At 37.8% G+C, this 12,184-nt stretch overlaps 1 protein-coding gene across 9 annotated transcripts in view; it reads right to left on the bottom strand.

Moving 5' to 3' along the window:
- RANBP17 (RAN binding protein 17) overlaps positions 1-12,184 on the bottom strand; it is a 370,153-nt gene that overhangs the window by 120,463 nt on the left and 237,506 nt on the right. For 4 of the 9 annotated variants that reach the window (XR_016236455.1, XM_089336195.1, XM_070076414.2 and 1 more), the window contains one exon: positions 535-594. The exons of the other annotated variants lie outside the window; for them this stretch is intronic. Coding sequence is in view for 3 of the 4 variants with exons in the window: in XM_089336195.1 (XP_089192321.1) it covers positions 535-594 (60 nt within the window). In the remaining variant the exon portion in view is untranslated. The remainder of the gene's footprint in view (positions 1-534; positions 595-12,184) is intronic. 9 annotated transcript variants of the gene reach the window in all.

The raw sequence follows: 12,184 nt of genomic DNA, 5'->3' as shown, positions 1-12,184 counted from the left end.
TAGTAAATTGACAAGATGGCTTGATTAGATTTTAGAATAAAGAAGTTGATGATGGATGAAGTTTGTGAGAAGGTGATAGCAGAGGTGGGGGACTGGGATATAAATAGTTTCTTTACTCTAATCCCCTATACTTGTCAAAGGGTCTGGCCAGAAACACATTCTGGCACAAGGGATACATAAATGTACTCTAGACACTGTTCAATAACAGATGCTATCTAAAGTAGCCAAATAAAACTTCTCCTTTCAGGTATGAAAAGGTGGTTAAAACTGGCCACTCAGAAATGTTATAATCAAGAAATCTAGGTTGTTTCCACACTGTGCAATCACACTAAATACAGTCTTGGCAGTTAATGCTGCTGTCTGTTAAACATTTGTCTGTAAAACATGCACGTGGCATAAAAAGGGAAAGCAAGACAATACACCCCTACACTTATCACTGTATGTACGTGCCTGTTTTAGTAAAAAGAATCTGGCACTTAGTGAGACAAGCATAAAGACTGGTGATCCACCACCATAACCAGCAACTTGACTCACCTTAACTATTTTCCAAGCCTTCTCTGGAACTCTGGATACATCACTTCTGAGCCGTACCACCTAAAAAGCACAAAGTTTAGGGACCTGCCATCTGCTGCCAGGGAAAAGAGAACAGAAGGTCTTCCTAATCTCAGATTTAGGGAAAAAGCGACCAGGATCTTTGTGGCTATTACTTAAAATAGCCTTAGGACTTTGATTTTATGCTGGAGTCCACGAGCAGAGGAATGGTAAAATTCTGCTCAAACTCTGGAATGGGTTTACTTTAATGGAGTAATTCAAGAAACCAATGACTCAAGGTAGCCCTAAAAAAATAACACATCATAAATAATATCTAATAGAACTATTTTTAAGAATCTCTTAGTATTGTTGCTTCCAATGAAGCACTTTCAGTTCAGAATCGTGGCAAGTGGGGCTAATGACTTAAATAGGCCAAGTAACCTTCTATGAGTAAATAAATTAATTTCTGTAGCTATTCAGAGGGTAAGTAAATCATATTGAACCTTCCACACTTCTTATGCACACTCTCCTCCAAATCCTGTTGACAGGCACACCGAATGACAGCTGCAATGGGTGTTAAGATCATTACCAGGTGACCACATCCACGTCTACCATCTTTATTTTATTCATGCATGTTTCCTATTAATAAAATCCTATTTGTTTACACATCACCTCTCTGAACCATGTTCCATTCCCTATATCCAAAACAATTTCTCTACCTTCCTCCTAAGAAATACTAAACTCTTCATCCCCTGGGGGGAAAACCTGAATGAAGAGAGATAATGACTCCAGTAACTGTGAATACCAATGACATCATCTACATTTTGACTATTCTGTCAAACCAACCATTTTCATTGTATTACCAAAATTTTCAAATAAATGCTCATGTCTAACAATTTCTCTCATTATAGCCCATTAATGACAACTTTACCCCAAATGCAATGGATCAGAGTTCATTTTCTGGTAGACCAGATATTAACATCTGGTTTTAACTCAGAGAAGGTGAAATTTGCATCCATAGGTTAAATCCTGCTTCCTTCATAGTCTCCTACATGAAAAACTAGCTACAACATATGTAATGGTCTAACTGTTGGACAAAATAATACACAGTTGTTCAGGAAGCATATTTTTTCTCTCGATAAGACAGACATTTGTTGAGTTTATGTTTTATACAACTTCAACTAGGAGAAAACACAATGTTTACTACAATGCTCATGGGGTTTTGAGTGAGCCTTTGTTACTTGCTAGCCAAGTACAGTGCTTCAAAACAGTCATTCAATATGTGTTTTTATTTAATGAATTAGTTCTATAACTCTAGTTAAATCACTTAGTCCCTCAGAGCCTCAGTCTCCTCACGTGTACAAAAGAAAGAACAGCATCAACATGAAAAATATCACTAACCAGGTAGTCTAGTAAGGCTGTTAGGGAATAAATTCTGAAGCTCAAGACCAGTAAGATTCCTCACATACTGGTTTTTTATTTTTCTTTTTTCTTTCTTTTTTTTCTTTTTTTTTTTTTTGACAGGCAGAGTGGATAGTGAGAGAGAGAGACAGAGAGAAAGGTCTTCCTTTGCCGTTGGTTCACCCTCCAATGGCCGCCGCGGCCGGCATGCTGCGGCCGGCGCACTGCGCTGATCCGAAGCCAGGATCCAGGTGCTTCTCCTGGTCTCCCATGGGGTGCAGGGCCCAAGCACTTGGGCCATCCTCCACTGTCTTCCCGGGCCATAGCAGAGAGCTGGCCTGGAAGGGGGGCAACCGGGACAGAATCCGGCGCCCCGACCGGGACTAGAACCCGGTGTGCCGGCGCCGCTAGGTGGAGGATTAGCCTATTGAGCCGCGGCGCCGGCTTATTTTTCAATTAATAAATTTGTTTGAAAGAGTTACAGAGAGAAAAAGAGACAGACAAAGACAGATACTGTTGGTCTGCTGGTTCACCCTCCAGATGGCAGCAATGGCCAGGACTGAGCCAAGCTGAAGCCAGGAGCCAGGAGTTTCTTCCAGGTCTCCCACTTGAGTGCAGAGGCCCAAACACTTGGGCTACCTTCTGTTGCTTTTCCCAGGCCATTAGCAGGGAGTTGGATTGGAAGTGGAGCAGCTGGGATATGAACTGGTGCCCATACTGGGTGCTGATTGCAGACAGCAGCTTTACCTGCTACACCACAATGCCAGCTCCTATACAGACTGATTTTGAACACATTGCTTACCATTTAAATCTTAGTTTCCTCAAATATATAATGAGGATGATGGTAGGACCTAATTTATGGAAATTTTAAGACAATTAAAGTTGCTAATTTATGTAAATCACTTAGAATAGTAAATTTTCATAAGTGTTAGTTATTATTACTAGCATGTACCAAGACAATAGTCCCATTTCTTTGCGCCTTATCTGTACTATGAGCTAGGTTATAGATAAGAGCACAGGTGAACAGACTTAATAGTGATTAAAGAAGAGTAGCTGGGGGACAGAGCCCTAATGAAAGGTAGCATAACTCCTAATCTTATATAATTGCTCTAGCCTTTTAGTTTTGCGAAGAAATAGGAGAAGCAGGAGAGTGGTGGCCAAATGAGGAGGGTAAAAAACAAAACAAAACAAAACAAAAACCATAAGTCTGTGGCAGCTGATGAGGTTTATCTCAAAGTTCATATTAAATTCTCAGGGTCAGGACTATTTTGGAATCATCACAAGTTTCCACTTCCCTTCTCAAAATAAGTTTCCAAATCACGGGGTGAGCAGATGATTTACAACCCTGTGTCCAATAAATTATCCAAATTTTCCCAATCGCGATCAATGAGTCCATCCAATTTTCTAAGTTTCATTAAATTAATACAGACAGACAAGGGTTCCAGAATGCTATCATTAGCTATCATTTAAATTATTAAAAAATTTTTTGATGGGCCCTCAGAAGGCAGTCTTTCACAGTAAGAACAGAAACACAATGTTTTTCATGTATCAATATAATATTACTGATCTCTGATACCATACTATAGATTCTGAATGATGTCTCCAATTGTGGGATGGATTATACCAAATATGTAATTTATCCTAGTTCTCTTGAGACTAATGGCTAGACAAGACTAGAGGTCAAATCTATAGTTGCAGATATGAATTTTTTCCTTGGGTAGTAACACATCTAATAGGGAGATGAAACTTGTGATGTTGGTCTCAGCCACCATACTCTGAACATAATCATGCCTAGCTTGATGGCTAATAGATAGGTAATGTAATACAGTGGAAAGCAAAATGAGTTCAGAACATGAGGATGTGGCTGAAACCCAGGGCTGCCCACTGAACAAGTTTTTAACTTTTCTGAAATTTTGCTTCATATTCTGTGAAATGAAGACAATCATAGTAAGTAGAAGAGTATTGAGAAAATGTAATGAACAGCTCAATACAGGTTAGATTAATACTGAAGATAAACTATATTTTCAAAGGTTTCCTATGTCTCTCTCATTCCACATTACCTGAAAATACAGAATTTTCAACTTATAGGATGCACAATGTCTAATACCCAGTACTTTGAATTTTAGGAAGGTTGGTGAATATTGTGCTGTTAGGCTGTTGCATTTGCTGTAAAGTGTTGTATTATAATCCATGTCTCATAAATGCTAATGAACAGATAAAAATAGAAGGGCAACTGAGAATTAATGCCACTAACCATGAAAACATTTCTAATAAGTCAGAAAAGTGGGCAAGAGGGAAGCATGGAATGAAGTGGGCATAAAAATTGAAGAAAGGAAAAGAATAAATGACCAAAAGGCCTTTAAAAATAAAAGTAAAGTTAAAACAGAACTAGAGAATTATAATTTTTTGCAAATGTGAAACCCCCAGTGTACTAAGGTATACTACATGATGCATCTGATGCATTTCAGCATTTTTTATTTTCCCCATCAAAAGTTCCCAACTAAACTTACTAGGTGTGGGAGATTTTCCATAGAATTGCAATTCCAATTTTGTAATGGAAATCAGTCAGAAAATACAATTCACATTGGAAAAACTTGTTTCAAAGCCAACTTGCTTAAACACATCTCAGTAAAGCAAGGGATACTGACACTGGGGAACCACGCAGGCCTGGGGGAAAACAAAATCCTAATAAGTATGCCAAATGTGCTTTTATATATCAAGACTTCTTCAACAGAAACATTATGGGGAGATAAAAATTAGGAAAACACTGAACTTAACTAATTTAAAGTGTTGAAAAAGTATTTTGCATTTATGTTTTATAACCAAGTGTTTTTCCCACATTTGTCCCAAGGCAGCAGATGAAGCACTATATTCAACCATTGCTAATACTAGCAATTGGAACATGCTCTTTGGCAAGGCAGAAATAAGATAATTGTTCAACATAGGCTGGCTTTTCAGAAATACTGGAAGCATTGCCTGTAATTATAGACATCTGTCACTGCTAGCCACTCAGTACTAACCCTGACATCAATATACAACCATAGCACTAAACTGCCTGCAGGCATAGCAATGGAGACCAGATACGCTAGGCAGGCAATCATCTGCTTCATCCAAACTATCTGTCAAAGGTTCCCAACCACAAATAGCTCTTACATTTTGTATCCTTAGGATAATATGTTGATTTATTTTAGATTCTCTAATATTTACAGTCTAGGCCATCTACTAAAATAAAGAAACAAAACTTATGGCTAATGGAGGCAGTTACTGTTCACAGTCATCATAAAAGGTCATAGCTCAACCCTCAAATGTTAAAAATTGATGGCAGCTTTAACCATGTGCTATCATACAGATGTTTCCTTTTGTAGAGGCAATTATTTTCAATAGCAATTCAAAATGGTAAATACAATCTTTCATCAGCGAGTATGTTGCCACATTGATCTAATAGAAATGCTCATATTTTAAAGCTGTTTTTGAGACATAAAAATAAGTTTCAATGTTGAGTACTGAAGAATCTGGATTGTCAATTTGGGATTAACTTTATATATAGTACCTTATCTGGCAATATTTTTTACAAACAGAAATGATATGATACCTAAAAACTAGGAAATTATATTGAATGATAAAATACTTGGTTAATGAAGGAACCAACTAATATAATCTTGCTGGATGTAAACTTATTGTAATATAATGCAGTTTTACATTTGTATTTTTAAAAGCCCAAAGACACACTGTAACTTTAAATATCACTTTCCTTTTTTTTAAGCAGCCAGGGAAGCAAGCTGAAAATTATTAGATGTTTAGACTAATTAGGAATAAATACACTCACAATTATCATAATGTGTTACTAAAAACCCAGATATTTCTTGGTCTGATCACAACAGCCTATGCTGAAGAAAAACTATTAATTACTGACAGACAGTTAGCTTACAAGTGAGCTGCATTTTAAAAACCTCCTTTAAAATACAATTGCTAAATGCCTTACAGTGCTGTAATGTGAGACAGGTTCAAATCTTATTACTTCACTGAAATTAAAACCTAAGTTTTAATACTGTTCAAGTCGAACAATGATTCCACACTTTATTGCTTTTGAAATCCCTTGATGATCATAGGAAAAAATGCCCCGGAGAAAAAAAGACTGTTTTCGATAAACAGAAAATACAGTTTGCACTCTTAGCCTCTTTGTCATCACAAAAAAAGGATTTAATGCCAATTCTTTAAAAAAAGACTTTTTTCCCACAAAATGTGCACCTTGTGTGCCATTTGTAAAATCAGTTCACTTTCTTTTATTTATTACTGCAGTGCGGCAAGGCAATAAAGAAGCTACCGATAGCTAATAAATTACATGCCTTTTAAAACAATTCTCTTGCTACAAAAACATGTAACTACAAAGGTTTACATTTACATGGTACATCACACGAAATGTCTATATTTGTGTCCTATTAACCATTTTGGCAAATTGTGGACTTTTACCAAATAGCTGATGGGGGAAAAAAAAACCCACAAATGTCAACATGACATAAAATAAAAGTTGTTCAAGAAAAATACCCTTATTCTGTTTCCACCTCCTAAAGATTCTCTAAAATTTATTTTAAAACATTCTTTGATAAATTATTTTATTCATCAAAAAGCATTCAAGTATATTCTAATAGGATTAATTTAAACTTTGTTCAATTATGAATAACTAAGACAGCACCCTTTCTCCCCTAAGTTATGTATCTAGTAACATGCAGTCATTTAAAAATCATAGCTTCAAGCAGTTACTTAGAACAAATTACAAAAGGCACGATGACTGGATGTATGGTAACATGCCCCAGTTTTGTTCCTTAATACATACTGTATTTTTAGAAAGATGCAGAAACTTGGCTATTTAAGAAACATTCACATCAAACATGTTTTGCTTAGTTACAATCTTTTTTTAAAAAGAATATTATCTTCATATAGCTACAACAACTGCTTTTTAAAAGCATACTTTTTGAAACTAAGTTACATATTTCATCTCTCCAGATTATCTATGTACAAATGAATTCTGAAGTATCTGTATTCCAATTCCAAGAATAAATTGTTAAATTAATATTGAGTATTTGCTTAATGCTTTCATCTTCTAATCTCAAGAATATATTTATGAGGTGGTGTACTGCCTTTTATTATTAATTTCCTCCATTTCCTGTAATAGCTATCATAGCTGTGGCTTTTTGTTTGTTTCATACCTACAAAATTTCAACTTTGTTCAATTATGCATGATGAACAATGCTTTCATTTTCCAAGTACAAACAATTTTGTTCCATTTCATCTTTATTTCAAAATGACAATACATGGTAGAAATGAATAAAAATTCAATATGCTGTAGCTCTATTTCTCTGTTTAGATCTACTTTTTCTCCCCCTCTTTTGAAATCAGTCTTATTATTATTATTTTTTTTTTTTTTAATTTTTGATAGGCAGAGTGGACAGTGAGAGAGAGAGACAGAGAGAGAAAGGTCTTCCTTTGCCGTTGGTTCACCCTCCAATGGCCGCCGCTGCAGCCGGCGCACCGTGCTGATCCGATGGCAGGAGCCAGGATCCAGGTGCTTTTCCTGGTCTCCCATGGGGTGCAGGGCCCAAGCACCTGGGCCATCCTCCACTGCACTCCCTGGCCATAGCAGAGAGCTGGCCTGGAAGAGGGGCAACCGGGACAGAATCCGGTGCCCCGACCGGGACTAGAACCCGGTGTGCCGGCGCCGCAAGGTGGAGGATTAGCCTATTGAGCCACGGCGCCGGCTCATCAGTCTTATTATTATGATTAAAAATGAGAAATTTGTGAGGATATAGTTTTCCTTATATCTGGACAATTTAATTTTTATTTACTTGCATTTTTTAAAACTGGAAATATAAAAATTGTATGCATGGGGCATCATGTGATGTTTTGATATGCATTCCTTGTGAAACATCTAATTAGGGTAAATAATGTTTGTTTCCTTAAACATTTAACATTATGATAAAAACATTCGAAATTCTATCTTCTAGCTTTTTAAATAGAGAAATAGACAGTATATTAACATCTTACTCATCTTGCTGTATAACAGAACCCCAGAGTTTCTTTTATATATCCATCCACCCATCTATCTTTTTATCTAGAGGCAGAGAGAGAGAGAGAGAGAATGAGCGAGCATCGTACATTGGCTCATTCCCTAAATCCCTAAATACCCACAACTATAGGGGTTGGGCTGGGCCAGGCTGGGGGCCAGGAACCCATGCAACCCATAGCTCCCATGTGGATGGCAGAGACACAAGTATTTGAGCTGTCACCATTGCCTCTCAGTGGAAGTTGGAATTGGGAATGGAGTTGGGACTTGAACCTAGGTATTCTGATTATGGGATGTGGTGTCTCAAGTGGCATCTTAATCACTAGGCCAAACACTCACACTCCAGAACTTTCTACTGCTAACCATAACTTAGTACCCATTAATCAGTCTTTCCCCATCCCTTGCCATACCTCCCCTTAATCACTATTTAAAAAAAATTTTTTTTTAAATTTATTTACTTATGGGGCCGGCGCTGTGATGTAGCAGGTAAAGCCGCCAACTGCAGTGCTGGCATCCCATCCATCTGGGCACTGGTTCAAGTCCTGGCTGCTCTACTTCTAATCCAGCTCTCTGCTGTGGCCTGGGAAAGCAGTTAAAGACGGCCCAAGTCCTTGGGCTCCTGCACCCACATGGGAGACCTGTTAGAAGCTCTTGGCTCCTGACTTTGGATTGTTGCAGCTCCGGCCATTGTGACCAATTGGGGAGTGAACCAACGGATAGAAGACCTCTCTCTGCCTCTCCTCCTCTCTCTGTGCAACTGTGACTTTCAAATAAATAAATAAATAAATCTTTAAAAAATAAAAAAATTATTTACTTATAAGAAAGGCAGAGTTACAGAGAGGCAGAGGCAGAGAGAGAGAGGACTTCCATCTGCTGGTTCATTCCCCTAATGGTTGCAACAGCTGGAGCTGAGCCAATCTGAAGCCAGGAGCCAGGAGCTTCTTCCAGGCCTCCTACGATACAGGGGCCCAAGCACTTGGACCATCTTCTGCTGCTTTCCCAAGCCATAACAGAGAGCTGGATTGTAAGTGCAGTAGCCAGGACTTGAACCAGCACCCATATAGGATGCTGGCATTGCAGGCGGCAGCTTTACCTGCTATGCCACAGCGCCGGCCCCTCTTAATCACTATTATGATAGTTTCAATTTCTATGAGATCACTATTTAAAAATTTTTAGATCAATTTTTATTTATTTTCATTTTATTTGAAAGTCAGTGAGAGAGGCACACATCCACGCAGAGATTATCTTTCATCAACCGGTTCACCGCCTTCCCCCTCCAAATGACTGCAACACCCTGGGTTGGGTCAAGCCAACACCAGAAGTTTGGAACTCCAGCTGAGTCTCCCACATTGGCTGCTGACCAAGTATTTGAGCTGTCATTTGCTGCCTCCCAGGGAATACATGAAAAGGAAGTTGGATAAGAAGTGGAGGTGAGACTGGAACCCAGGCACTCAGACATGGGATGTGGGCATCACGAGTAGCATCTGAACTATTGGACCACATGCCTGCTCATCACCTTTTTTAGGACTCCATATATTAGTGAGATCATACTTGTTTTTCTGTGCTTGGCTTATTTCACTTAATATAGTGACCTTCGGCTCTACCCAGGTTTGCAAATGAAAAGATTTCATCCATTCATAGCTGAATAGTATTCCATTGTGTGTGTGCATCACACTTCCTCTCTTTTTAAATATATTTAAAGAAATGTTTATTTTTAATCTGAAAGGCAGAGAGGGGAGGGAGGGAGGTGAGGAGAGGCAGAAGCAGAGGGAGAGGGAGAGGGAAATATCAATCTTCCGTTTGCTGGCCCACTCCCTAAATGCCTGCAATAGTTGGGGCTGGGCCAGGCTGAAGCAAGGAGTAGGAACCCCATCCAAGTCTCCTGCATGGGAGATGGGGACACAAGCATTTAAGTCACTATCTATTGCTACTGAGAATATGCATCAGCAGGACACTGGCTCAGAAGCAGAGGTGGGACTTGAACCCAGGAACTCTGATATGGAATGCCAGTGTCCCAGGAGGCAGCTCAACCTGCTACACCAGAACATCTGCACCAATATACCACATTTTCTGTATGCATTCCTCAGTGGATGGACACTTCGATTATTTCCATTTTTTGGCTATTGTGAACAGTGCTGCCATAAACATGAGTGTACAGATGCCATTTCAACAGAGTGATTTCACTGGGCTTGCCTGGTCAGATAGCAGTTGTTTTGATGAAACTCCACTGTTTTCCACAATGGTTGTGCTAACCTAAATTCTCTGTGTCCTCATCAGCATTTGTTCTTTCTCTCTCTCTCTCTTTTTTTTAATTAATAATAGTTAATCTAACTAGAGTTACATGTAAGATATCTTTTCTAAAGAGTTCATTAAAATAAGTTTATTTCATTTTCACTGATTAGAGGGAAATTGTCATTTCATAATAATATGTAATATTCTATAACATATCTATATACTCATTACCCTATTTTTATTTTTTAATAGTAAATGTTCAAATTTGATGGAATTATTACCTTTCCCCATATTTAGGCCAATTTTCAGTAATAATATTCTCAACTAGAGACTAAAAAAATAACTGACAGAATATTTACTTTTGTGGCCAGCATTTATGGTGTAAGGGTTAAGTTGTCACCTGCAATGCCGGCATCCCATGGGCGCCAGTTCAAGTCTCAGCTGCTCCATTTCCAATCCAGCTCCCTGCTAATGTGCCAAGGAAAGCAGTGGAACATGGCTGAAGGGCTTGAGTTCCTGCACCCACATGAGAGACCTGGATGAAGTTCTTGGCTGCTGCCTTCAGCCTGGCCCAGTCTCAGCCTTTGTGGTCATTTGGGGAATGAACTAGCGAATGGAAGATTTTCTTTCTCTGACTCTGTCTTTCAAATAAATAAAATAAATCTTAAAAAAAAAAAAGGTGAAAACTTGAATAGCAAGTTGGAGAAGATGCCATTTTAAAAGATTACTAGTCGGTAGTTCTTGGTATCAACTGAAGGAATTAGGGCAAATTCTCTTATTTTATTAATTATCTCCTTAGAAGAGATGAAATATTAACTCTCTACCACATTCTTAATTTGGTAAATAATACAAAATAAATTGATATTTAGTTGCTTGGCTTTGCAGGCTTGAATGGAAAAACAGAAAATGTGAAGTTGAAATCTTCTAGTCTTTTTTGCACCAATGTGCAACTCCTAATCTTCTTTTACTCATAACCTGATTCTGTTCTACACAGAATTTAATTACACCAAAAGACACCCAAGCATCCCACGAATCTTCATGACTTTCCCACAATTTCATTAGGTATCTTTCTATATGTTCTCACTGTTCTGCATGTCAGTCATTGGCATCATCATATTGAACAAGGATTACCTGTTGGCTTTATGTTCTTCATGAGTTGTGATGGCAGGGCTATTTTTCTGTAGTCAATATTGTTCCACACTGCTCACCAATTAATTATAATAGGTAATTAAATGTATTTTCAATTATAAACATTTTTATTATAAATGAAATAAAAGAATGCACTGATCTAGCCTCAAATAACATTGTTTTAGCCACTGTAAAAAATTCCTTTCTAATTTACATTTCTTAAAAACTAACCTCTGTCCTCCAATAAGAAACTATTCTAATTAACAACACTTCAAAAAATGACGAGGATCATAATAAAATTTCTCTTTGTCACCATGAAATCTGGCCAACTTACTCTATGTAATCCACATCTAATCAACCAATAAATTGATCCAACACTGTTCTACTTGTACTGGCAGATACAAAACATGTCCAAACACTGGCTCTTTCCTTAAGAATGCCAAACCTTGTTGAGAAACTAAGGATCCAGAGTACAAAATGCTCAAAGAGCAAGATTAGGAATTGCACTTCATCATCCAATGGATTTAGAGTTAGAGAGACCTAAGGTCAAACTTTGTGCATGCCATTTCCTACCTATGCATTCTTGGTAGAATTACTTAACTGTAGAACTGTGGTTAATAACACTTTCACCATAAGATTATTTCAAAGCTTTTAAAATGTAATACATGTAAAAGGTTTATGATCATAATGTATAGCATATAATAAATAAATGAATACTAGCATTATTATTTAACTAAATTTTAAACAGGTAGGGCACAAAGGTGTTAAGAACTAAGTGTGCATTCTTGAACAGAACATTCAAGGATGAGGGTCATTTTTGTGTGGGCAGAA

The sequence above is a fragment of the Oryctolagus cuniculus genome, chromosome 6 (genome assembly GCF_051225735.1).
Source record: "Oryctolagus cuniculus isolate XC-2025 breed Fujian yellow rabbit chromosome 6, ASM5122573v1, whole genome shotgun sequence".
NCBI classification, from domain to species: Eukaryota; Metazoa; Chordata; class Mammalia; order Lagomorpha; family Leporidae; genus Oryctolagus; species Oryctolagus cuniculus.
This window is presented reverse-complemented; position numbering and strand designations above follow the sequence as displayed.